Here is a 23815-nt window from a genome sequence, read left to right as displayed (position 1 = left end):
TCTCGCGAGATAGGTGGGTACGAATATTCGCCCCAGGTGCCATGCGAGAATCGTAAAACGAAAGCAATAGTAAATAATGAAGATGTCAGACGATATTGATTCAAATATCAGTTTGAATATCAATATATCAAGCAAGATATCGTCTCAGCTGGACTCTAGAAACCGTATTAAAGGAAACAGGGTATTATACTAGATTTACAGTCCCCTAGTCAACTCGTCCCCAGTCAACTCGTCCACATTTTGGTCATTTCGTCCCCCGTGACGATTTCAAATTGATCATTTCGTCTCCCATTTTTCGGCACCTCTTTTGATACTTTTTGTCGAACTTTGCTAGAAAATGATTAATATAATTATGATGTAAAATACAGTAATACTTGTACAGGCTGGTAACATTGCCCGATCGGGCTTTCCTTTTTTGTTGACAGGGTAATAAATTTTCGACAATAAAACTAATATTTCTTGAAAAATAATGAAGATATTTCTTTCAAACATGGTCCATTTATTAAGCATTACATATGATACAAATTAAAATTAAAATGACTTGGTTGCCTTCAGTTTTGATAGTACTATTTCTCCTTTTCAGAATTTTATGACGCATAATTTTTGAAGTTCAAAAACATATGTTTTAATGCTAAGTTTAAAACAAAAAAGGGTTCAATGGCTTTTTTATGCTCTAAATTATTGCGCTTGTACAGGAATGTATACATTTTACTGTGCTTTCACTTACAACATAGTAAAAAAATGTTAGCTGTAAAAAAGTGTTCATATACATCTGCACTAGAAACAAATTATTCACCCTAAATATATAGAATAAAGGTATTGGCGCACAAGTTCAGAGCAATAGAAAGCCATTGAACCCTTTTCCGTTTAAACATTGCATTAAAAACTAATTTTTTTGGGGCTTCAAAAATTATGCATCATCTGAAAAATCTGAAAAAGGGAAGTAATTCTAACAAAACTGAAGGCAACAAAGTTATTTCTGTGTTAACATGCATCATATGTTATGCTTAATAAATGGACCAAGTTTGAAAGAATTATCTTCATTATTTTTCAAGTAATATTAGTTTTTATGCCGAAAGCCCAATCGGGCAATGTTACCAGCCTGTTGTATTGGTCTTGTAGAATCTCCTGGAGTTCTGGTACTCGTCTTTCATCTTCTACGTCGATTAATGTATTCTACCCGTTTAATGTTACACTTACGATGTTAAATGAATTTAAACAATAAAGTAATTAATGATGATTGATTAATAAATGTTAGTGACCAGTATTAAATCTAGAATCACCATGATATCTTGGTCAAAATAATTCGATGTTCATGCAGATTGTTATATATTTGTGTTGGGGCCTATCTAAAAGTCAAAACTTTGTAGGACCAAAATGATGGAGGATAAATCACAGTACACGATTCAAACATACCATCCATATAGGAATGTCATCAATATTTTCAATGTTTTTGAATTTTGTATTAAGTCCATATGGTTTCTTCTATACAGTAATGTGGACAATTTCAGTTGTTTTAGTCTGTCTTCGTAAGAAAGGCAGTATCTTGGTAATTCTGCGCTGAACATTTTCAATTATCCAAATGTCTTTTTTCAGTGTCGGGTACCACACAGTGTTTCCATAATCCAAGATGGGTCTAACAAGCGTTATTATTATTATACCAGATTTATATAGCACCCTTTTCATGATAAACATGTTCAAAGGTGCTTTACATATAGCAAATGCAGCCGCACAGGGTGTGAAATTCATCCTCTACTAGTACAGACACAGAATGATCTGACCCCTAGGGACAGAGTGAGATAAAGCCCCCAGAACAGATAGAGAGAAATCCTTTTAGATACAGGCCTCTTGTATAGAATCAATAATGTTTCTCTGTTCAGATAAGAAAAAGATTGTTAAATGAGACCTACAAGATTGTTTGCACGATTAAGCTCAAGGCTTATAAATATGTTTTTAGCTCATCTGTCACGAAGTGACAAGGTGAGCTGTTGTGACTGCTTGATGTCTGTCGTCCGTCATGGGTCAACAATTTGTAAAAAAATCTTCTTCTTGAAAACCACTGGGCAGAATTACACCAAACTTCACAGGAATGATCTTTGGGTGGCCCCCTTTCAAAATTATTCAAAGAATTGAATTCCATGCAGAACTCTGGTTGCCATGGCAACCGAAAGGAAAAACTTTAAAAATCTTCTTCTCAAAAACCAGAAGCCTAGAGCTTAGATATTTGGTGTGAAGCATTGCCTAGTGGACCTCTACCAAATTTGTTCAAATCATGACCCCAGGGTCAAAATTGACCCCGCCCCAGGGGTCACTTGATTTTACATAAGAGAATCTTAAAAAATCTTTTTCTGAAAAACCGGAAGCCCTAGAGCTTATATATTTGACATGCAGCATTGCCTAATGGACCTCTACTAAAATTATTCAAATCATGACCCCAGGGTCAAAATTGACCCAGCCCCAGGGGTCACTTGATTTTACATAAGAGAATCTTAAAAAATCTTCTTCTGAAAAACCGGAAGCCCTAGAGCTTATATATTTGACATGCAGCATTGCCTAATGAACCTCTACTAAATTTATTCAAATTATGACCCCCGGGGTCAAATTGACCCCTATCCATGGGGTTACTTGATTTTACATAGAAAAATCTTCAAAATTTTCTAAAAATAAACCAGAAGAGCTTAGATATTTGACATGCAGCATTGCCTTGTGGACCTCTACAAAAAAATTTCAAATCTTGACCCCCCCCCCCCCCAGGGTCAAATTGACCCAGCCCCAGGGGTTACTTTATTTTATGTTACTATAAATAGCTTATTTAGTAACTTCTTTATTATTGGCCGCAGGGAAAAACCGAGACCACTTTTCTGTGGTACAACATGGATGGTACCTCCAATTTTTAGGTGTATTTTGACATATCTGTACCTTTAAGAAAATTTCAACTATATTTACTCATGATTCTTTTGATTGATCTTGATTACGATTTTTTGACTTTCTTGTCCTGAAGTGCAGTGATAACAGGTGAGCGATATAGAGTCATTATGGCCCTCTTGTTTAAATTTCAGATCATATTGAAGATGAATTCCAAGATTCTTTTCACTTTCAATAATTTGTCTGTCAAAAACAGGAGATGATTTTAAAAAATTGCTCTCGTATTTTCGTGGTTTAAAATATCTGAAAGTGACAGAAAACAGAAGTTTTAATTTATATCTTTTAATCCCTAGAAAATCTTGATGCGAATGCGATAAATTATTGATAGTAATCAGCAATTTGCTGTAATGGAAGCTTTGCTCAATTTTGTGTTTATATATCAGGATTGAAATATTAAAATAGCTTTTAACTTACGCTTTTAATAATTTATCTAAGACTTGGATTGTGCTCATAAATTGTTAAATTCATTTTACTGCTTGAGTAAATAACAGTGACTTACATAAATCGGTGTTAAATTTTCATATTCAGTATGTCTCCATCCCCAAAATGAGAGCTATTTTATAAAGAAAAATATCTGCTAAAAACAGCAACAAAATAATGGCAACTTTATGACATCTAATCATATACCTTTTCTCCAGCAATTATCATAATACACTAAAAGTCTTGTAATCCAGTACACAACAGTACATGTATATTGATTACCAGACTTCTAGACGCTGGGTCAAGAGATCAAGTTACCAAACCCCTAGCCAAGCATAATGTTAAGACTTTAAAAGTGGCAGGGTAGGTTGGTTTTCAGTATGACTATGAGATAGGTAGACAGTTTTTTCAGGATTGTCACTTCGGCCCATTTATCACCCCTTATGTATGACAGAATGGCAGCTTTGTACGATTATATTAGCCAGTATGGTCTGATTAATTCATAAAGTCATTGCATTACTGATTTGTACTGGGAAAATGCAGTTGTCCAGTGGACGACCTACCAGAAAAATCTGCTAATCCTCTGGCTGATTCTTTTCTTCAATACCCGCTGAATTTTTAACTTAGGCCACTTCTTCATTTTTAGATTGGGACATATTGCATGTAATTCTTGGCTGTATTCTTTTGTACACATTTTGGTTGATGTACATTCACTCTTAAGAATTTATGTTTAAGGGTCAAAGAATTAAAGCAAGAAAGTCATTGAAGGAGTTCAAAAAGAAGCATGGAACATCTTATGTACCAGAACATCAGTCTGCAGAACATGATAACAGTGTTACCCAGGTAATCATGCTACAAATGACTGTATCTGTGCCTACCTTGCCTTCTGTTACAGTTGATGACTGTGAATAAGATGATCAAAGTTTCTTGATGTTTTATCAACATTTATTTCAGATACAATTTTGTAAGCAGAATGTAATTAGAATTACAGGTTAAATATTCATTAAGCATAATCAGTCTGTAAGTAATCATTGTCAATTACTAATTACAGTCATTGCTGCTTTTTCACCCTAGGTCTGAACCAGTTGCTAGAACTGTTACACCATGCAGTTCTAATGAGAATTGTTACACCATGCAGTTCTAATGAGACTTGAGTTAGGGACCCTGATGTTTGCCGTGTGTTCATAATTCAGCTAGAGTTTTGTTCTGTCTGGTTAAATGTAATATCAGACCAAAATTATGTAAAATAAGTTTAATCTTCCTATAAGCTGTACATTTGTTCTGAAAAGTTAATACAGGAGGAGTTATTTTTGCCAATTAATCAGAAAAGCAAAATAAGCAAAAATAACTCAAGTCTCTTAAATATTTATGATTATTAACTACATCTTTTAACTCATTAAAATACAGGTGTCCTAGATTGACAGGGGTAATTCATTTCTAAGTATTTTAGGTTTAAATTATATTTAGATAGAACAAAGAGCTATAAAAAAGATCGGCAACTTGAAAGGCATATAGAGCAAATCTCGCCAAAAAAAACGTGACAACTGAATGAGATCTCGTTTACCGGAAGTGATGCGTTCTCCACGTGCCATTTTGTATGCGAAAGAAATTATTCATCGGTAAATTATAATAAATTAATTATCACTGTATGACCACGCTTCTTTTGATGGTAAGAAACGTGTACTTTGTGTCTTAAGACTATTTCACATTAAACTAATGTTGTTTTAGAAGCTAACATGTATTTCAAATGTAGTTTTAAAGGTATAAATTGTAACTCCATGCTCACCGATGTTTGTTTTTACTAAGATAATGCCGATTCACGCTCTGACACGAGATCACGCGAGATTACAGCCAGTTGCCATTCTGTGTATTTTATACTTCTTTGGATAGAAGAGAGTTCATTTTGATGTGCAGAGTTTTTATGTGTTATTATAGTCAGTGCAAGGTGAAGAAAGCAGGAAGTTGACAGAGTATAATACAGAACAAAAACTTGAAAAACATAAAAAGTCAGGAATTGTGATCTCATCCTTGTTCTCCCACAATCCAGATATCCCAGCTGTTAAAAGGTATATTAACCAGTTTTTGTTAAGCACACTTTTTCACTGAAATAGTCATTAAAATTTCTGTTCAGTGTATGGATACATCAGACCCATTAACTGGTTGCTGGCAAATCAGTTGGCAGTGGAGTATCAGTTCTTTGATTCTTTGATATTTATTTGTGGGGATCTGCATTAGGATGATAATGATAATAAAATCTTTATTTATGTATTTTCAAACCGGCAATCAATTGATGCAAAATATGTTAGATCTTTGCTTCTATAGAAAGTACAGTGAATGGACAATATGACATGTGTTTCCCATCTAAATAAAGATATATAATTATGTAGTAAGTTATGGCAAGTTAAAAGTGTATTGTATTTTTTTTTTTTAAATGGTAAAAAGTTTAAGCATGTGTATTTCATTAACGTTTCCATTAGACTGCTCTTGATTAATATCGAAATTAGTTTACCTTTAAGAATATATAGGAATTCATTTCAGTTGCCATGTTACCCAGGTGAAGGAAGATTTATTTTCATCAGACTGTTTTCAGGATGCACCTTTACACCCATATATGGTAAGTTTATATCAGTTGATAAATAAAGGTATGTTATCATTCTGCAGTGCTGACATACCAGATATATCATATATCATTCCAAAATCTTGTAACTGGCCTTTTTCTTTTTAGCTCACCTGAACTGAGCTGTTGGTATAGATGGTTAGTCCAGTGTCCATCATCTACAATTTACATAAACCTTTTCTCCTCTGAAACTACTGGTCAGAATTCACCAACTTGGTCTGTAGCATCCTGGCGAGGTCCTGTCTCAAGTTTGATCAGATGGTTCCAGTTACCTCTTTTAAAGATAAAAATAGAAAATTGTTTAAACAACTTCTCCTCATGAACCGCTTGATAGAACTTCAAACTTGGTATGTAGCATTGATATAAGGTCCTATCTAAAATTTATACAAATGGGGGAGCTGGGCCCAACTTGAGCTAAAAATTCAACTGAAATATATTTAACTATTTTCATGAACCTAACTTTCTTAAAATTGGGGCCACTGGAGCTAAATACTATGTATATAAATACCTTTCAAGAATTTCTCCTCTTGAATTTTATGGATGACCTTCATCAAACTTGGTCTGAAAGATCATTGTAAGGTCCTCTCCAAAATTGATCAAAGTGTGTGTGTGGTGGTGGGGAGGGCCTAGACTCCTTTTAGGGGCTACTACAGTTGAAAGTAGAAATAACTTTAAACAACTTTTTCTCATGAACTGCTTGATCATTTTTCATTAAACTTTGTCTGTAGCATTACTGTTATCACTAACTTGAAAACCACTTGACCTAGAACCTTCAAACATGGTAGCATGATTGAATTTATGAAGTAGATGAACCTTATTGTTTTTGTTAATAGGTCAAAGGTCATGGTCACAAGGGCCTGAACCTTTAAAACTGTTTCCACTCAATAACTGTAGAACCACTTGACCCAGAACCTTCAAACTTGATAGCATGATTTGATGTATGAAGTAGAGGACCCTCATAGTTTTTGGGACCAATAGGTCAAAGGTCAAGGCCACATGGGTAGGCTTGCACCTTGAAAACGATTTTCACTGGAGAACCACTTGACCCAGTACCTTCAACTTTGATAGCATGATTGGGCTTTTGAAGTAGATGTCCTGTATCGTTTCTGGTATAGATAGGTTTAAGGTCAAGGCCACAAGGGCCTAAACATTTGGAACTGTGTCTGCTTGGTAACTTGAGAACCACTTGACCCAGAACATTCAAACTTGCTAGCATTTTTAGGCTGATGACCCTATGGTTTTTGGGGTCAAAGATCGGGGTCACAGAGGTCTGAACCTTAAAAATGGTTACGGCCCGGTGACTTAAGAACCATTTGACCCTGAACCTTCAAACTTAATAGTATTATTTAACTTAAGGCAGTATGTAACCTCTATTCTTTTTGGGGTAAGGAAGTCAAAGGTCAAGGTCATTGTATTCAGGGGACTGAAAACGGGACAACCCATCATGGGAGCATACATGTTTGTAATTTGTAAGTTTTGCAGTTTTACTTTTAGTTTCAGTTTGCAATTTCAAAGCAAAATCTTAGCTTGAAAGAACTATTTAGAAGTAATACATAATATAATGAAAAGTTGTGTTTTTTTAAATGAAGTTTGATATCTCTGACAGTCTTTCCACTATTTTCAGAAAAGTAATCTAGAGAAATTAGGTTTTACCAAAATGACAGCTGTTCAACACCAGACGATACCACTTCTTGTCAGTGGCCGTGATCTGCTGGTTAAATCACAAACTGGCTCAGGTGAGAAAAGAATATTTCAGCAGATTTGACGAAGTTTTAGCTCACCTGAAACAAGGGTTCAAGGTTGAGTTATGAGTATAGGTTGATGCTCTGGCATCCATAGTTAACTGTCACAACTTCTTCTCATGAACCAGTTGACAAATGTTTATCATCCTGCACCGAAGGCGGAGGAATATAGTTTTGGTGTTGTCCAACCATCTGAAACCATAAACTAGAAATATAAAAGGCAAACATTTAAACAGGCTATTTTGTGATCACAGACATTTTCAGCCTCCAGATAAACTTACTTTATCAGTAAAATGCTTATAGCAAAATACAATTACAATGTAGGCAATGTAGGCTAAATACATATATTTTACAAGAAGAAATTGTCACCAGTTCATTCACATGAGCTTGAAGTCTTAAGACATTGAAGGCATCAGGAAAAACAACTAATGTGGTACATATATACGGATATACATATAATTATATACTTGCACTGAAAATTAGTGTACATTAGTTAGTTACAGACCTGTTTTAATTTTTTGTTGATGATTTTATTCAGGTAAAACCATGGCATATGTGATACCTATTGTAGAGAAGTTATGCACGCTGTCTCCAAAACTTAAGAGATCTGATGGATGCTTAGCCATTATCATAGTGCCAACTCGAGAGGTAACTATTTTGTTGCAATATCTTAGAGATAGGTGACAAAACACACCATTTTATTGAAGTATCTTGCAGATAGCAGCCTTCCAAGTGGCTCTATAATTCTTAAAATTTTCTACTTTTTGCACATCTTGCTAAAATTCACAAAAAAAAAAAACTTTGAAAAAGGAAATTCTCCGATTAGCATACTCTTTTCCTCCAAATTCCTAAATTCTTAAATTTTTAATTATGTGAAAATTTTGTAGCAAGTCTGATTTATCATTATCGTTATATAATTGTTTAAACAGAGTGGATGATAATTGGATACAGTAAAAGGTATTGCTTTAGACAGCTTTAAGCATGATTATGTACATCTCTGTTTCAGTTGGCTTTGCAAAGTTATGATGTATTTGTCAAGTTGTTAAAGGTAAGAATGCACAAGCAGTCATCTGAAAGTTCTTAAAGTTTTTATAAAGTGTTTTGTATGGCAATACACGTGATTGTTTTTAAATGAGATTAATTTTATTTAAATCTAATAGTTTGTTTAAGAAAAAAATGTTAAAAGTCATAATCATTATGATACTAACTAAGGACTTTAGGGAAATTAATTTGAAATTGGTTTCAGCATTGACACAGCTCTGAAATATGCGCATAAATACAAAAATGATCAACAAGGGGTTCATCTAAGTGTGCATGTCTTGGCTAAACCAGTCAGATTGCTTGAAATAACAGATATAAGAATTATATAGATATGGTCCCCTTGAAGTGTAGATATTGGTGACTTGATATTTTTCTGGGCCTGTTTAAAACATTGCAGAGTAAATGTCCCTAGACATAGACAACCTTCTTCCACAATTTTAAAGGCATTTCAGTAACACTTCTTACACAGGATCACCATGAAATGTAGATATGCATGGAAAATGTATTAAGGGATCAACAAAACTATGAAGAAATGAAGAAAACATTAAACCTTTTTCACTTCATTAAAATTAACATTACCATATTAGTTATGTAACCGGAGTGATATAATGCTATGATAACCTTCTTGTTAATGTTTGTTTCAGCCATTCACTTGGTTAGTGCCAGGATGCATCATGGGTGGGGAAAAAAGAAAGGCAGAAAAGGCAAGGTAAGGTCAGCTTGATAAAGGATGAAGTCTTCCCTACTTGTCAGTGTAGTTATATTTTAGACCCAATTTAGTTTATCTGAGAGCAACTAACAATGATTTAGAAATTTTAACATTGCAGTAGATTAATTTACTAAATATAAGATTAGTATTGTTTTATGCCATATTTGTCTCCAAGCAGTTCAAACACGAAATGATTATTTTAAGCATATATTAGTCTGCAAATGGTTAAAACCTCTCATCTTTCAAATTTATGCTCACTTATAGGTTTAAAACTGAAAACCCTAACTCAGTAATATCAAGTTGTTATGCAGTGGCAATATTTTTGTATATCAGGTTACGGAAGGGTATAAATATATTGGTGGCCACTCCAGGTCGACTCCTAGATCACATAGAAAATACACAGAGTCTGCTACTAGACAAGATAAAATGGCTAGTGCTGGATGAGGCTGATAGGTAAGCTGTTTGCTAACATTTCTAGATCAACATTTGGTGTCTTCCTCCACCATCAAAGCTGGAAAGTCGCCATATGACCTATAATTGTGTAAGATTTAGTAAATCTCTATTTTGATAGGTTTTAGTCTCAACCTTAGTGCAAGTACTGTTTAGGAACCTGAAGTCACATACAAGTCAGTAGATGTGTACTCTTCTAGTAAAAATGTTTCCTGGTTACATGTAATATTTTGTTTGTCTTCAGGTTGTTCGATCTTGGGTTTGAAGAAAAAGTTTCTAAAATAGTACAAGCTATAAATAAACAGAGCTTGGAAAGACAGACGGTACTTCTCTCAGCAACATTATCTCAAGGTATGCTTCATTTTAACATTTCCGGCTTGACTTATAGTCCCTCTAGATACTTCATTATGCCTCCCTTCGATATTGTTTTGCAGATGTCTGTCGGTCAGTCGGTCGGTCGGTCTGTCTATCGGTCGGTCTGTATGTAGACCAATCTGTTTCTCGATGATAACTCAAGAATGCTTGGGCCTAGGATCATGGAAGTTGATAGGAAGGTTGGTCATCACCTGCAGATGACCCCTTTTGATTTTGAGGTCATTTGGTCAAAGTTCAAGGTCAGATTGGCCAGGAACAGTTAAAATGGTTTCTGGACGATAACTTGAGAACGCTTGGGCCAAGGATCATGAAAGATGATAGTGAGGTTCATCATGACCAGCAGATGACCCCTATTGATTTTAAGGTCAGTAGGTCAAAGGTCAAGGTTACAGTGATCAGGAACATTTAAACCGTTTCCAGACAATAACTTGAGAATGCTTGGGCATAGGATCATGAAACTTGATAGGGAGGTTGGTCATGACCTATAAATGACCCCTATAGATTTTGAAATCTGTAGGCTAAAGGTCAAGGTCACATTGACCCGGAACAGTTAAACCCTTTCTAGACGATACCCTGAGAACGCTTGGGCCTAGGATCACTAAACTTGATAGGGAAGTAGATCATGAACAGGAGATGACCCCTGTTGATTTTGAGGTCAATAGGTCAAAGGTCAATGTCACATTTAACCAGAACAGTAGAACTTTTGTTTACAGTGAGCAAATAATTTCTGTTCCTTGTGCAATTACTGAATGCATCAAGGGGGGCATTTTGTGTTCGACGAGCTCTTGTTTATTATGATCTTATTACTTAGTTGGACTGTTTGTAATTTTCAAGAAATAGAGCTATTGTTGTCCCCCTTTATATCAATGTTAGTGTTTGTGTCTACATTACAGAAGTTATGTGTATAAGCAAAGTGCATCGCAGTGAGCTTTAAGTATTGTTGGAAACTGGGTGGTATTGGTTTATAAACTAACTATGTCATATTTATCAAAGAAAAACATTTAGCACTCCAAAAATCTCATTTTTGACTGGATCTTCATGAAAATTACTTGGCCATATACTCATGTGAATGGTTGAAGGCCGCAGTCTTATACTGATGCAGGGTTTCTACCTTCCCTTTTGATCCTTTCTGTTCAGCAGATTGGTCCAAATTGCTGAAATTTATTAAGTCAATTTTAATTGCCCATTTTTTTTAAAGAAATAAGAATTGATTAAATAGACCATTCATATTTTGGCAAATCGAAGTATTTTCCAAGAATTTGAAGTTAAACTGATTGTAAAAAAGTTATTTTTAGATATCTTTTCTTTACAGGTGTTGAAAAGTTGGCTGGTATGTCATTAAATAATCCACAGAAAGTTTCCATCACAGAAAGTAGCCCAGATAATCCATTGTCAGTTAAATCATCTAGCAATGCTTCTGGCAAACATCACACAACAGTGGAGGACCTATCTAAACAAGAAAACAAAGAAGTGTTTGCATTACCCAAAAGTTTGAAACAGTATTTTGTAGTAACACCATGTAAACTACGACTTGTTGTGTTGCTGACACTGATACTCACAAAATGCAAGGTAACAGTACTGAATATAACTTTACCTGTGATCATTCTATATGTATTGTATGAATGGTTCATGCCCTTTTTCCTGTGATCATCCCTGCATGCATGGAATGAATATTTCATATCCTGTGATCATTCCTAAACATAAGGTATCCTGCTACCTATGGACAATTGCTACATGTAAGGTATAATTTACCCCTTATCATTCTTGTACGCAAAGTATGAATACAATATACCCTTTTACCCATGAATGCTCCTACATGTACAATAGCAATACTACATATCTTTTTTTGCTGCCCATGAGTGGGGGGGGGGATGGCATATATATTTGGTCTTGTCCAGACAGACGTCCGTGCCTCCAAAGTTTGTTATGTGCCTAGCTCAAAAAGTGTTTGATATAAATTGATGAAACCTTGCAGGAGTCTTTATCATGATATGAACTTGCGCACATCCCATTTTTCGTTTGGCTCCGCCTCCCATTTCCAGAGTTATGGCCCCTGAAATAGTCAAAAATGCACATTTTCACCTTTTGACGCGCCTAGCTCAAAAAGTATTTGATATAGATTGATGAAACCTTGCATGAGTCTTTATCATGATATGAACTTGCGCACCTTCTATTTTTCATCTGCCTCCGCCACCTATTTCCAGAGTTATTGCCCCTGATGTAGTAAAAAACGTACATTATCACCTTGTGACGTGTTTAGCTCAAAAAGTAATTGATATAAATTGATGAAAACTTGCATGAGTTTTTATCATGATATAAACTTGCGCACCTCCTATTTTTTGTTTGCTCCGTCCAGAAAATAATGAAGGAAAAACACAGATTTTTTTCAAGCTGCTGGTTCCCAGCCAGTATATTGTTAAATAAGAATGTTTAAATTACAGAGAGAACTACAAAAGAAGATGATTGTATTTACATCAACACAGGATGGTGTGGAATTTTTGTACAGACTGGTTCAGCATCTCAGTAAATATCCTAGTACTGGAAGTGATGTGGAAGATTCAGATTCAGAAAATAGAACCAGTCTAGATGTATACCATCTGCATGGTGACATGACACAGAAGGTATCGGTTGATTTATATTTACTCAGATAGAAAAGCTTTTTATGCCCCCCTTCGAGGAATATGGCTTAGGGGTATTTAGTTTTGGTGCAGGGGCCACCACACTTGCAAATTGAAAAAAAACAACTCTTCATCGCAAGTAACTTTTTATAATGAACTTTCTCCTAATGATTTTTGATCCTTCAGAGCAAATTTGGAAAAGAACTCGAAAATAACTTTTAAAGAACTGCTGCAAGAATGTTCACCAAACTCAGTCTGCTTCATGTCAGGGACTTACTAGGCCTCTTGTTTGACTTTATAGTTTATTGTATCAAGTATTGTCAGTTGGCATTTGTCAAGCAATGTTGATGTCATTCTTGTGAGAAGAGAGAAATCTCAGTGAGTTAGGAGCCTAATTTGATATAACTTCAGGATAGAACAGCAACATTTCATGATTTCTGCAGTGCCAAGTCTGGTGTAATGCTGTGTACAGATGTTGCTGCCAGAGGTCTACATCTGCCATTTGTACAGTGGGTGATACAATATACTTGCCCTGCTGGTGTCACAGAGTATGTTCACAGGTAATAACTTGCTTATTCTTTTCTTCTTATGAACCACTTGATGAATCTGCATTAAGCTTGGTCTGTAGCACTATTATAATGTCCTTTCCCAATTTTGATCAAATAGGGACACTTGGCCCCTTTTACGGGTACTAGAGCTGAAAAAAAAGCAACAGTTTTAAACAACTAATTATGAACTGCTTGATGGATCTTCATCAAACATGATCTGTAGGATCATTATGAGGTCCTCTTCTCAGGTTTGTTCAAATGGGGGCATTTAACCTTTTTTAGGGGCGGCCACTAGAGCTCAGATTAGAAATACCATTAAAAACTTATTGACATCAGCCACATTTTGGATTTACATCAAACTTTGTGTGTAGCATTATTGTAAGTTCCTCTCCCAGTTTTATTTAAATGGGTGCACTCAGCCTCTTTTAGGGGCTGCTAGAGCTAAAGGTAGAAATACTTTAGATAGAAAGACTTCTCCTCATGAATGGCATGAGTCTTCATCAGGTTTGATCTGTATGATCATTTTAAGGTCCTCTCATAATTTTATTGAAACTTCATGAAATTTGGTGTGTAGCATTATTGTTAGATCATTTCCCAAATTTGTGCAAAGGGTGGCACTTGGGTCCTTTTAGGGTCTCTTGTATGAAAATACAGATGGTATAAGTACATACATTCCTGTTTTGACAGTTAAAAAGTACAAAGTTTTGGTACACAGACTAGCCAGAGAGTTAGTATTTTTGGTAGGAAAGATAATGTCGGACAAAAGAAATTGGCAAAATTAAGTATATGCATGTCCATATATGCATATATAGTTAAGCCAGTGAATATTGTTTGTTTGGAATTGTTTCTGTTTTCTTGTAGGGTTGGTAGAACTGCTAGAGCTGGAACAACTGGTAGCACTGTCATGTTTCTTTTGCCATCAGAAATAGAGTTTGTGCAACATCTAAATGGAAACAACATTAGGTATTATTTATTGTTCATTTATATAAATATATAAAAATTGTAAGACAGTAAACAGAAGATTGGATTTAACAGTGATAAATTTATTAAGTCACCTGAACCTATGGCTCGGGGGTTAGCTATCATCATGGTGATGCGATTATTGATCATCGTCCTTCATCTTGCATTAGCATTTGACCTTTAAAGGACTTCTTCTCATGAACCACTTGATGTATCATCACCAAACTTGATCTGTAGCATCGTTGTAAGGTCTTCTCTTTAATTAATTCATGTAATTCAGCTTGAATGATTTTTGAGGCCGACATAGCAAAAAATAAAGTAACAGTTAAACAACTTCGCATAAACGGCTTGATGGATAGTCACCAAGCTTATCTGTAGCTTCCTTGTAAGTTCCTGTAAAAAAACTGTTTGGATTTTCACATTTGACTGATTTGGGCCGCCAGAGCTACAAATAGTATTATCAGTAACCTGTGTACAATTTCTTCTCATGAACTATTTGATGGATCACCAAACTTGGTTAGTAGCATCTTTATAATGTCCTTTCTCAGATTTTTACAATAGGTTTGTGTGTGACTAAATTAACTGGATGTTGAAGCTTTAAATAGAAAAACCATAGAAGGACTGTTTCTCATGATCTGCTGCTGGGATCACACAAACTTGGCCTGTAGTATCCTTGTTAGGTTATTTCCCAATTATTTGCAAATGACTGTGCTTGACTGATTTTACCAAAATTGCTAAATCATCACCTGAAAGAAACATGTTTGAAATGTGAAACTAAGGCTAGCAATCTAGGGCCATCATGGCCCTCTTGTAAGATAACAAGATCATTGAAGCTCCTTCATGTGTTATAATTTGTACCTATTTGATTGAATGATCAACTTTATTATTAATTGTTTCAGTATTGAAGAGTTAAAGCTTGGTATGGTACTAGAAGATGTAACAAAATTACTGCCCAGTCTTCCAGGTGTAGAAGAAACACAGGTATATTAGTTCTTACTGTTAAGATACCTAAAGGTTTAAACATACAATCATATTTATGGGGTTTGTCATTTTAAGCTCCTCACAAAGTGGTCAAGGTGAGCTGATGTGATCGTTCATGTTAAGTCCATAAGCTGTCCATCCATCAATGTTTTCATTAAATGACAGCTCCTCTGAAACCATTAGAATGTTGGGTGGTCCTTCTCTAAACTTGTTCAAATGGTTCTGCTTGACTGATTTTAGGGGCACCTGGTTTTCTGTTTGGGATTTCACTCAACCAAACTGGATTTATGGTACTTGATCTATTGAAAAATACACAAAGTGGTTTAAAATTTGTGTTGCATATATCATAAAATATATTTTACTTAGATTCATGAAATTATGTAGGAGTATTATCCAGCATTTGAATTTGTGCGCCCAAGTTTTTTTTATATTTCACTCTGCCAGAGTTATAAACTTTGCCAGAGTTCTTGGCTAAGTCAAAAGAATAAACGTTTATGTTCCATGTATCTTTAAATGTACTTGACGTAGAGTTACAAAACTTTAGAGGATTGTTATATAGCAGTAAAGTGCTTAAAAGTTGTGAAGAATATTTGACCTTTTAAATTTTTAGCTCACCTGAGCACAAATGTGCTAATGGTAAGGTATTGTGATCACGCTGTGTCCATCCATTGGTCAACTCGTCCGTCATCAACAATTGTGTTTAAACGACATCTCCTCCAAAACCACTGAATGGATTTTGATGAAACTTGGTCTGGATGTTCCTTGAGTGGTCCTCTTCCAAAATTGTTCAAACGGTTCTGCTTGGTTGTACATAGGCCAGAGCTAAAAATAGAAATACTTTCAAATAACATCTCCTCCTAAACCAATGGTCCGATTTTAAAATAATTTTACACAAATGGTCCTTCTGTCACCCTCTACCAAGAATGTTCAACTTATACTGATTTGTCAAAAATCATGGCCGCCAGGGGGCGTGGTCAGTTTTCCCTAAATGTATATAGTGGAAATTATAACAATTTTCTTGTGTGAAACTGCTGGCCCAATTTTAATATAATTTCACACAAATGGTCCTTGTGCGACCCTCTACCAAGATTGTTCAAATTATTTTGATTTGTCAAAAAATATTGCTGCCAGAGGGCGTGGCCACTTTACACAATATGTATATAGGGGTGACCCTCTACCAACATTGTTCAAATTATTCTGATTCGTTAAAAAACATGGCAGCCAGAGCGGGTGGTCATTTTTCATCAACAATTTCTTTAAACAAAATCTCATCCAAAACCACTGAATGGATTTTGGTTGAAAATAGGTTTTCAGCTACCACACTAAAAGTTTTTTCTCTTGAGTTTTGATATGAGGGTTTAACTCTCTACCATAATAGACTAAATTATTGCCCTAAGGTCAAAAATGGCCACGCCCCTGTATGTGACATGTACTTACTATAGACTTTTATATAAAAAACTTTGAAACTCTTCTTCTCTGAATCAATAACGGCTAGAGCCTTGATTTTTGGCGCATGATATCAGAGTTTTACTGTCTTACTATTGCCCTAGGTAAAAGAATGTGTGTGACGGCTAACATGGAAGAAACCTATCAATACTTGTACCATTACGTTATACAAGCACACTTAAATCCTTATACACAGGTGAGCGCTTTAAGGTCAATGACCCTCTTGTTATGTTTCATTTGGGACTTGAAAACCTAGGTCCTCAGAAAACCTAAGTCTTGGTCCAGAACATAGATTCTTAGTCAGAATATAGGTTCTCATGTAATTCCATAAGTTTTGGCAATGATTGTGCAGATGGCTACCATACAAAGTGCTTCAAAGGGTGTATCAACATGTTTGTAATGTGTTGGTATCAGCTGGTAAGTTTTTTTCCTCAATTTATGCATGTATAGTAGCTGAAAATGCCTGTATGTTAATGCCTCAATGTTTTGCAGTCTGTTTATTTAATTTAGTTTATGGTATTGTTTATGTAATTTGACTTGTGGTATATTCACCAGAGACAAGCTCCAAGAACAGTAGAAGAGGCAGCAACCTATCTACAGAACTGCTGTGAATTGTATGTGAAGAATGGAAATGATATGGATAGCCTTGCAAAGAGAGGTATTACTTTATATACAGGTCCATCTTATAAAATAACTACAGTGACTGTCATAGCGATCTGTTTAATAATTTTTAACATGCCCCTGTGTCAGTGAAATTATTGTCATATTGAAGTGCATATAGCTATTGCCTATAGAGTTAAATTTTTGAGACAGACCCGTTGTTTTAGTATGTTGTTCATACAAGTATGTTTACTGCTGCACACATAGATCACCAAAACGTAAAATAAAAAAGCTCTCGTCATGAACCACTTGATAGATTCTTACCATCCTTGTTTTGACATCTTTCTTGTTCAAATGGTTCTCTGCTCTGTGCATAGTAGCTACCTGAGCTGAAGAAAAGTAGAACAAAACAGTAACAGCTTAAAGGATATTCATAAAACTTGGTCAAACTTAAATAAAGATTTTCTATTTTCTGACAATTCTTTTTTGTTGTACAGCCTTTCAGTCAACAATACGTGCTTATGCCACATACCCACATAACCTGAAGTCAGTATTCCAGATACGAAATCTTCATCTTGGCCATACTGCCAAGACATTTGGTTTGAGGGAAGCACCGTCACATATTGGACATGTTAGTGGCTTGAATTCTGGCAGTAGAAAACGTAAACATACAGAACAGGATCACAGGTACATCTCCGTTTTAGACTTATTACTTACAGACTGATTCATAAAATGAAGTAATAAAAAATATTGTTCCAAGGAAAAGGAAGAAAAATTTGGACAGAAATATTAATACACCAGTAATGGCTAGACAGACATTGTTGATTGCACCTTTATAAAAGAAAACTTTGTTAACACTTTAGAGGACACATCATAGATCTTTGTCCAAATGTTTGTATGAAAAGGTTATCTTATATCGTTTCTTAGATTCCAAACATTCTAGAATAGTCGATCAACCCGCCTTCTAACAACTGTTATTATTATTCAAGACTTGTGACGGAGCAGTTGTCGTTAAAAAGTTGCTTAAACCTTTTTAGCTCACCTGTCACAAAGTGACAAGGTGAGCTTTTGTGATTGCGCAGTGTCCGGCGTCCGTCGTCCGTCCGTCAGTCCGTGCATGCGTCCGTGCGTGTGTGCGTCCGTAAACTTTTGCTTGTGACCTCTCTAGAGGTCACATTTTTCGTGGGATCTTTATGAAAGTTGGTCAGAATGTTCATCTTGATGATATCTAGGTCAAGTTCGAAACTGGGTCACGTGCCATCAAAAATTAGGTCAGTAGGTCTAAAAATAGAAAAACCTTGTGACCTCTCTAGAGGCCATAATTTTCAATGGATCTTCATGAAAATTGGTCAGAATGTTCACCTTGATGATATCTAGGTCAAGTTCGAAACTGGGTCACTTGCTTTCAAAAACTAGGTCAGTAGGTCTAAAAATAGAAAAACCTTGTGACCTCTCTAGAGGCCATATATTTCACAAGATCTTTATGAAAGTTGGTCAGAACGTTCTCCTTGATGATATCTAGGTCAAGTTCGAAACTGGGTCACGTGCCATTAAAAACTAGGTCAGTAGGTCAAATAATAGAAAAACCTTGTGACCTCTCTAAAGGCCATATTTTTCATGGGATCTGTATGAAAGTTGCTCTGAATGTTTATCTTGATGATATCTAGGTCAAGTTCGAAACTGGGTCACGTGTGGTCAAAAACTAGGTCAGTAGGTCTAAAAATAGAAAAACCTTGTGACCTCTCTAGAGGCCATACCCTTGAATGGATCTTCATGAAAATTGTTCAGAATGTTCACCTTGTTGATATCTAGGTCAAGTTTGAAACTGGGTCACGTGCCATCAAAAACTAGGTCAATAGGTCAAATAATAGAAAAACCTTGTGACCTCTCTAAAGGCCAAATTTTTCATGGGATCTGTATGAAAGTTGGTCTAAATGTTCATCTTGATGATATCTAGGCCAAGTTCGAAACAGGGTCATGTGCGGTCAAAAACTAGGTCAGTAGGTCTAAAAATAGAAAAACCTTGTGACCTCTCTAGAGGCCATACTTGTGAATAGATCTCTATAAAAATTGGTCAGAATGTTCATCTTGATGATATCTAGGTCAAGTTCGAAAGTGGGTCACGTGCCATCAAGAAGTAGCTCAGTAGGTCAAATAATGAAAAAACGTTGTGACCTCTCTAGAGGCCATTTTTTTCATGGGATCTGTATGAAAGTTGGTCAAGTTCGAAACTTGGTCAACTGCGGTCAAAAACTAGGTCAGTAGGTCTAAAAATAGAAAAACCTTTTGACGTCTCTAGAGGCCATATATTTCATGAAATCTTCATGAAAATTGGTCAGAATGTTCACCTTGATGATATCTAGGTCAAGTTCGAAAGTGGGTCACATGCCATCAAAAAGTAGGTCAGTAGGTTAAATAATAGAAAAACCTTGTGACCTCTCTAAGAGGCCATATTTTTCATGGGATCTGTATGAAAGTTGGTCTGAATGTTCATCTTGATGACATCTAGTCAAGTTTGAAAGTGGGTCACGTGCCATCAAAAAGTAGGTCAGTAGGTCAAATAATAGAAAAACCTTGTGACCTCTCTAAAGGCCATATTTTTCAACGGATCTTCATGAAAGTTGGTCTGAATGTTCATCTTGATGATATCTAGGCCAAGTTCGAAACAGGGTCATGTGCGGTCAAAAACTAGGTCAGTAGGTCTAAAAATAGAAAAACCTTGTGACCTCTCTAGAGGCCATACTTGTGAATAGATCTCTATAAAAATTGGTCAGAATGTTCATCTTGATGATATCTAGGTCAAGTTCGAAAGTGGGTCACGTGCCATCAAGAAGTAGCTCAGTAGGTCAAATAATGAAAAAACGTTGTGACCTCTCTAGAGGCCATTTTTTTCATGGGATCTGTATGAAAGTTGGTCTGAATGTTTATCTTGATGATATCTAGGTCAAGTTCGAAACTGGGTCAACTGTGATCAAAAACTAGGTCAGTAGGTCTTGAAATAGAAAAACCGTGTGACCTCTCTAGAGGCCATACCCTTGAATGGATCTTCATGAAAATTGTTCAGAATGTTCACCTTGATGATATCTAGGTCAAGTTTGAAACTGGGTCACGTGCCTTAAAAAACTAGGTCAATAGGTCAAATAATAGAAAAACCTTGTGATCTCTCTAGAGACCATATTTTTCAATGGATCTTCATGAAAATTTGTCAGAATTTTTATCTTGATAATATCTAGGTCAAGTTCAAAACTGGGTCACATGAGCTCAAAAACTAGGTCACTATGTCAAATAATAGAAAAAACGACGTCATACTCAAAACTGGATCATGTGGGAAGAGGTGAGCGATTCAGGATCATCATGGTCCTCTTGTTTGACTTAGCCTTATGCTTCTCCCTAGATTTCGGAGCAGTTTACTTTGAGAGAACTGAAATTCTACTTAAACAGTAACATTGTGTAGATGCTTTCATTTTATAACAGAAGAAATGTTTTACGCATTTTTTTCAGATCAAAAATGAAGATGAAAAAGCTGGATACAGTCTCAGAATATAAAAGTCCTCTAGTTTTCACCAAAGATAAGAAAGTTTCAAATAGAAAAAGACAGAAAAATGTCAAGAAAAGGCACTGAGTTTTATTTTTTGTCGAGCCTGCTTGTGTTGAGCTCGATATAGTTGTAACTTATGGTGGGTCAGTGTATGTACGTGCGTGCGCCCGTGCGATTTTGTCCAGACCATAACTTTGACATGCATAAACCAATCATGTTTATATTTGGCATGAATGTTTACCCCAATGAGAAGGAGTGCCATGCGCAAGGTCACAGTTGTAGGTCAAAGGTCAAACTGAAGTTTGTCCAGAGCATTTCTTTTTCATGCATGGTGGGATTTTAATGTAACTTTGCATGAATGTTCACCATTATGAAACGGAGTGTCATGCACAAGAACCAGGTCCCTAGGTCTAAGGCAAGGGTCACACTTAGAGGCCGAAGGTGCTGGTGGGCTCGACATTCTGCCCTGAGCATGCAGAATGTATTTTGTTGTTATTTGAAATAAATGTTATCACCAAGTTATCTTTGAAATAAATTTATTATAATATATTGTGTGTTTAATTAATTGTCTTCCCTTTTCACGCGAGACCTAGTGTTCTTGCTAGATTATCCTGTGCCCATCATTGTCAGTCATGTGTTGTCAACAGTTTTACTGTTTTCAGTCATACTGGTCAGCCAGGTAAAAGTTGCACTAAATTGTAGAAACAAGCGTCCATTGGCTGACTGATTGAAGAGGTAGTATACCTTAACACAAGCCCAACTGGAAGCCAACACGAGGATTTACAATTACATTTACAACACACTAAATGTGTATGTACATTTATTCTTCTCCTGTTTCAGATCTGATGCTTAATGGTTTAATAATGCTGATAAAATGAATAAATTACTGCAGAAACGCTAAAAAACATTGTTGCCTTCAACTGATGTCATGACGTTACAGGTCAGTTACTGCGCAAAATTAATAGCTTATGTAATTCCGAGCATTTTTTTTTTAGCTCAACAGGGCACAAAGTGCTCAAAGGTGAGCTTTAGTGATCACCCTGTGTCCGGCGTCCGGCCGTCGTCAACAATTTGACTGTTAACACTAGAGGTCAAATTTTTGGCCCAATCTTAATGAAACTTGGTCAGAATGTTACCCTTCATAAAATCTTGGCTGAGTTCGATATTGGGTCATCTGGGGTCAAAAACTAGGTCACCAGGTCAAATCAAAGGAAAAGCTTGTTAACACTCTAGAGGTCACAATTTTGACCCATTCTTAACGAAACTTGGTCAGAATGTTACCCTCCATAGTCTTGGACGAGTTCGATATTGATTCATCTGGGGTCAAAAACTAGGTCACCAGGTCAAATCAAAGGAAAAGCTTGTTAACACTCTAGAGGTCACAGTTTTGGCCCAATCTTAATGAAACTTAGTCAGAATGTTATCCTTAAAAAAGTCTTGGACGAATTTGATATTGGGTCATTTGGGGTCAAAAACTAGGTCACCAGGTCAAATCAAAGGAAAAGCTTGTTAACACTGTAGAGGCCGCATTTATGACTATATCTTCATGAAACTTGGTCAGAATGTTAATATTGATGATCTTAAGGTCCGGTTTGAATCTGGGTCATGTAGGATTAAAAACTAGGTCACCTGGTCAAATCAAAGGAAAAGCTAGTTAACACTGTAGAGGCCACATTTATGACCATATCTTAATGAAACTTGGTCAGAATGTTTATCTTGATGCTCTTTAGGTCAAGTTTAAACCTGGGTCAGCTGGGGTCAAAAACTAGGTCACTGGGTTAAATCAAAGGAAAAGCTTGTTAACACTGTAGAGGCCACATTTATGACTATATCTTCATGAAACTTAGTCAGAATATTAAACTTGATGATCTTTAGGTCAAGTTCGATTCTGGGTCATGTTGGGTCAAGAATTAGGTCATGGGGGCAAATCAAAGGAAAAGCTTGTTAACACTCTAGAGGCCACATTTATGACTGTATCTTCATGAAACTTAGAATGTTAAACTTGATGATCTTTAGGTCAAGTTCGAATCTGGGTCATGTTGGGTCAGAAACTAGGTCACGGGGTCAAATCAAACGAAAAGCTAGTTAACACTGTAGAGGCCACATTTATGAACATATCTTGATGAAACTTGGTCAGAATGTTAATCTTGATGATCTTTAGGTCAATAGGTCAGGTGAGCGATACAGGGCCTTCATGGCCCTCTTGTTTATTTGTTATTTTTAAATAGCCATTATTTGCAGAAATAATTTTACAAGTCTATAAAGCAAGATATTTTAAACATCTCTGTTGCCATGGTTACTTTAAATGTCAAGATAAATAGGGTACCGTGCCAAGTGATTGGTATTCAGCTTATTATATAACCCTAATATTTCATTTTGGCCAGAGACAGAATGGCACTGAAGCCGTCGAAAAAAAACCTAAAACGCTTGTCATACATAGTTGTTTTAAAATGAGAGAAAATGCATTACCTTGGTAACACAAACCTTGCGACATACATTTCAAGCTTGTATTACAAAGCTAATGCACATACTGGTAAAAAATCAACTATGCAGACTTGTACAGACAACAGTGAATCGGAATTTTAACTGAAAAGTGTTTAATTCTTTAAATATAACATACCTTTGGTGGATCATGTACTTCAAACCTGGATAAAAATTGTACTTGAAGGGACAGAGACTAACTTGAGAAGGTTGCAGATAAAACATTTAATTACACTAAATACAATGAATTGCTAAGGTTCAGTTTATTTGAATCTACCCAGGTGACGAGGTATACTACCTCCTTGAATAACCTGCCTCTCACCAAAGTGGGTTTGAACCTTGCTTGGGACATTGAATTCTTGAT

At 35.8% G+C, this 23815-nt stretch overlaps 1 protein-coding gene across 2 annotated transcripts; it reads left to right on the top strand.

The window, feature by feature from the left end:
- Window positions 1-9: 9 nt before the first annotated feature.
- Window positions 10-21517, top strand: LOC123554905 (probable ATP-dependent RNA helicase DDX31). 2 transcript variants are annotated; one of them, XM_053525298.1, is made up of 19 exons: window positions 10-181; window positions 4081-4188; window positions 4813-4964; window positions 5281-5411; window positions 5884-5959; window positions 7587-7698; window positions 8243-8352; window positions 8711-8752; window positions 9390-9454; window positions 9788-9907; window positions 10149-10255; window positions 11592-11848; window positions 12721-12900; window positions 13309-13457; window positions 14307-14408; window positions 15305-15386; window positions 17388-17490; window positions 17930-18119; window positions 20934-21517. In XM_053525298.1, the coding sequence occupies exons 5-19, from the start codon at window positions 5957-5959 to the stop codon at window positions 21052-21054; spliced, it is 1743 nt and encodes a 580-aa protein (XP_053381273.1). In that variant the 5' UTR covers window positions 10-181; window positions 4081-4188; window positions 4813-4964; window positions 5281-5411; window positions 5884-5956; the 3' UTR covers window positions 21055-21517. The 2 variants fall into 2 exon arrangements, with proteins under 2 accessions (XP_053381273.1, XP_053381272.1); XM_053525297.1 differs by lacking the exon at window positions 4813-4964.
- Window positions 21518-23815: the final 2298 nt, after the last annotated feature.

This window comes from Mercenaria mercenaria, chromosome 15 (assembly GCF_021730395.1).
Source record: "Mercenaria mercenaria strain notata chromosome 15, MADL_Memer_1, whole genome shotgun sequence".
NCBI classification, from domain to species: domain Eukaryota; kingdom Metazoa; phylum Mollusca; class Bivalvia; order Venerida; family Veneridae; genus Mercenaria; species Mercenaria mercenaria.
This window is presented reverse-complemented; position numbering and strand designations above follow the sequence as displayed.

Bases quoted from the DNA above. Each gene is read 5' to 3' on its own strand.
- LOC123554905 (XM_053525297.1), top strand. From the start codon at position 77: ATGAAGATGTCAGACGATATTGATTCAAATATCAGTTTGAATATCAAT. The intron at 5,960-7,586 runs GTAAGTTTATAT...CACTATTTTCAG, and splicing joins CACCTTTACACCCATATATG to AAAAGTAATCTAGAGAAATT. The intron at 15,387-17,387 runs GTATATTAGTTC...TATATTCACCAG, and splicing joins CAGGTGTAGAAGAAACACAG to AGACAAGCTCCAAGAACAGT.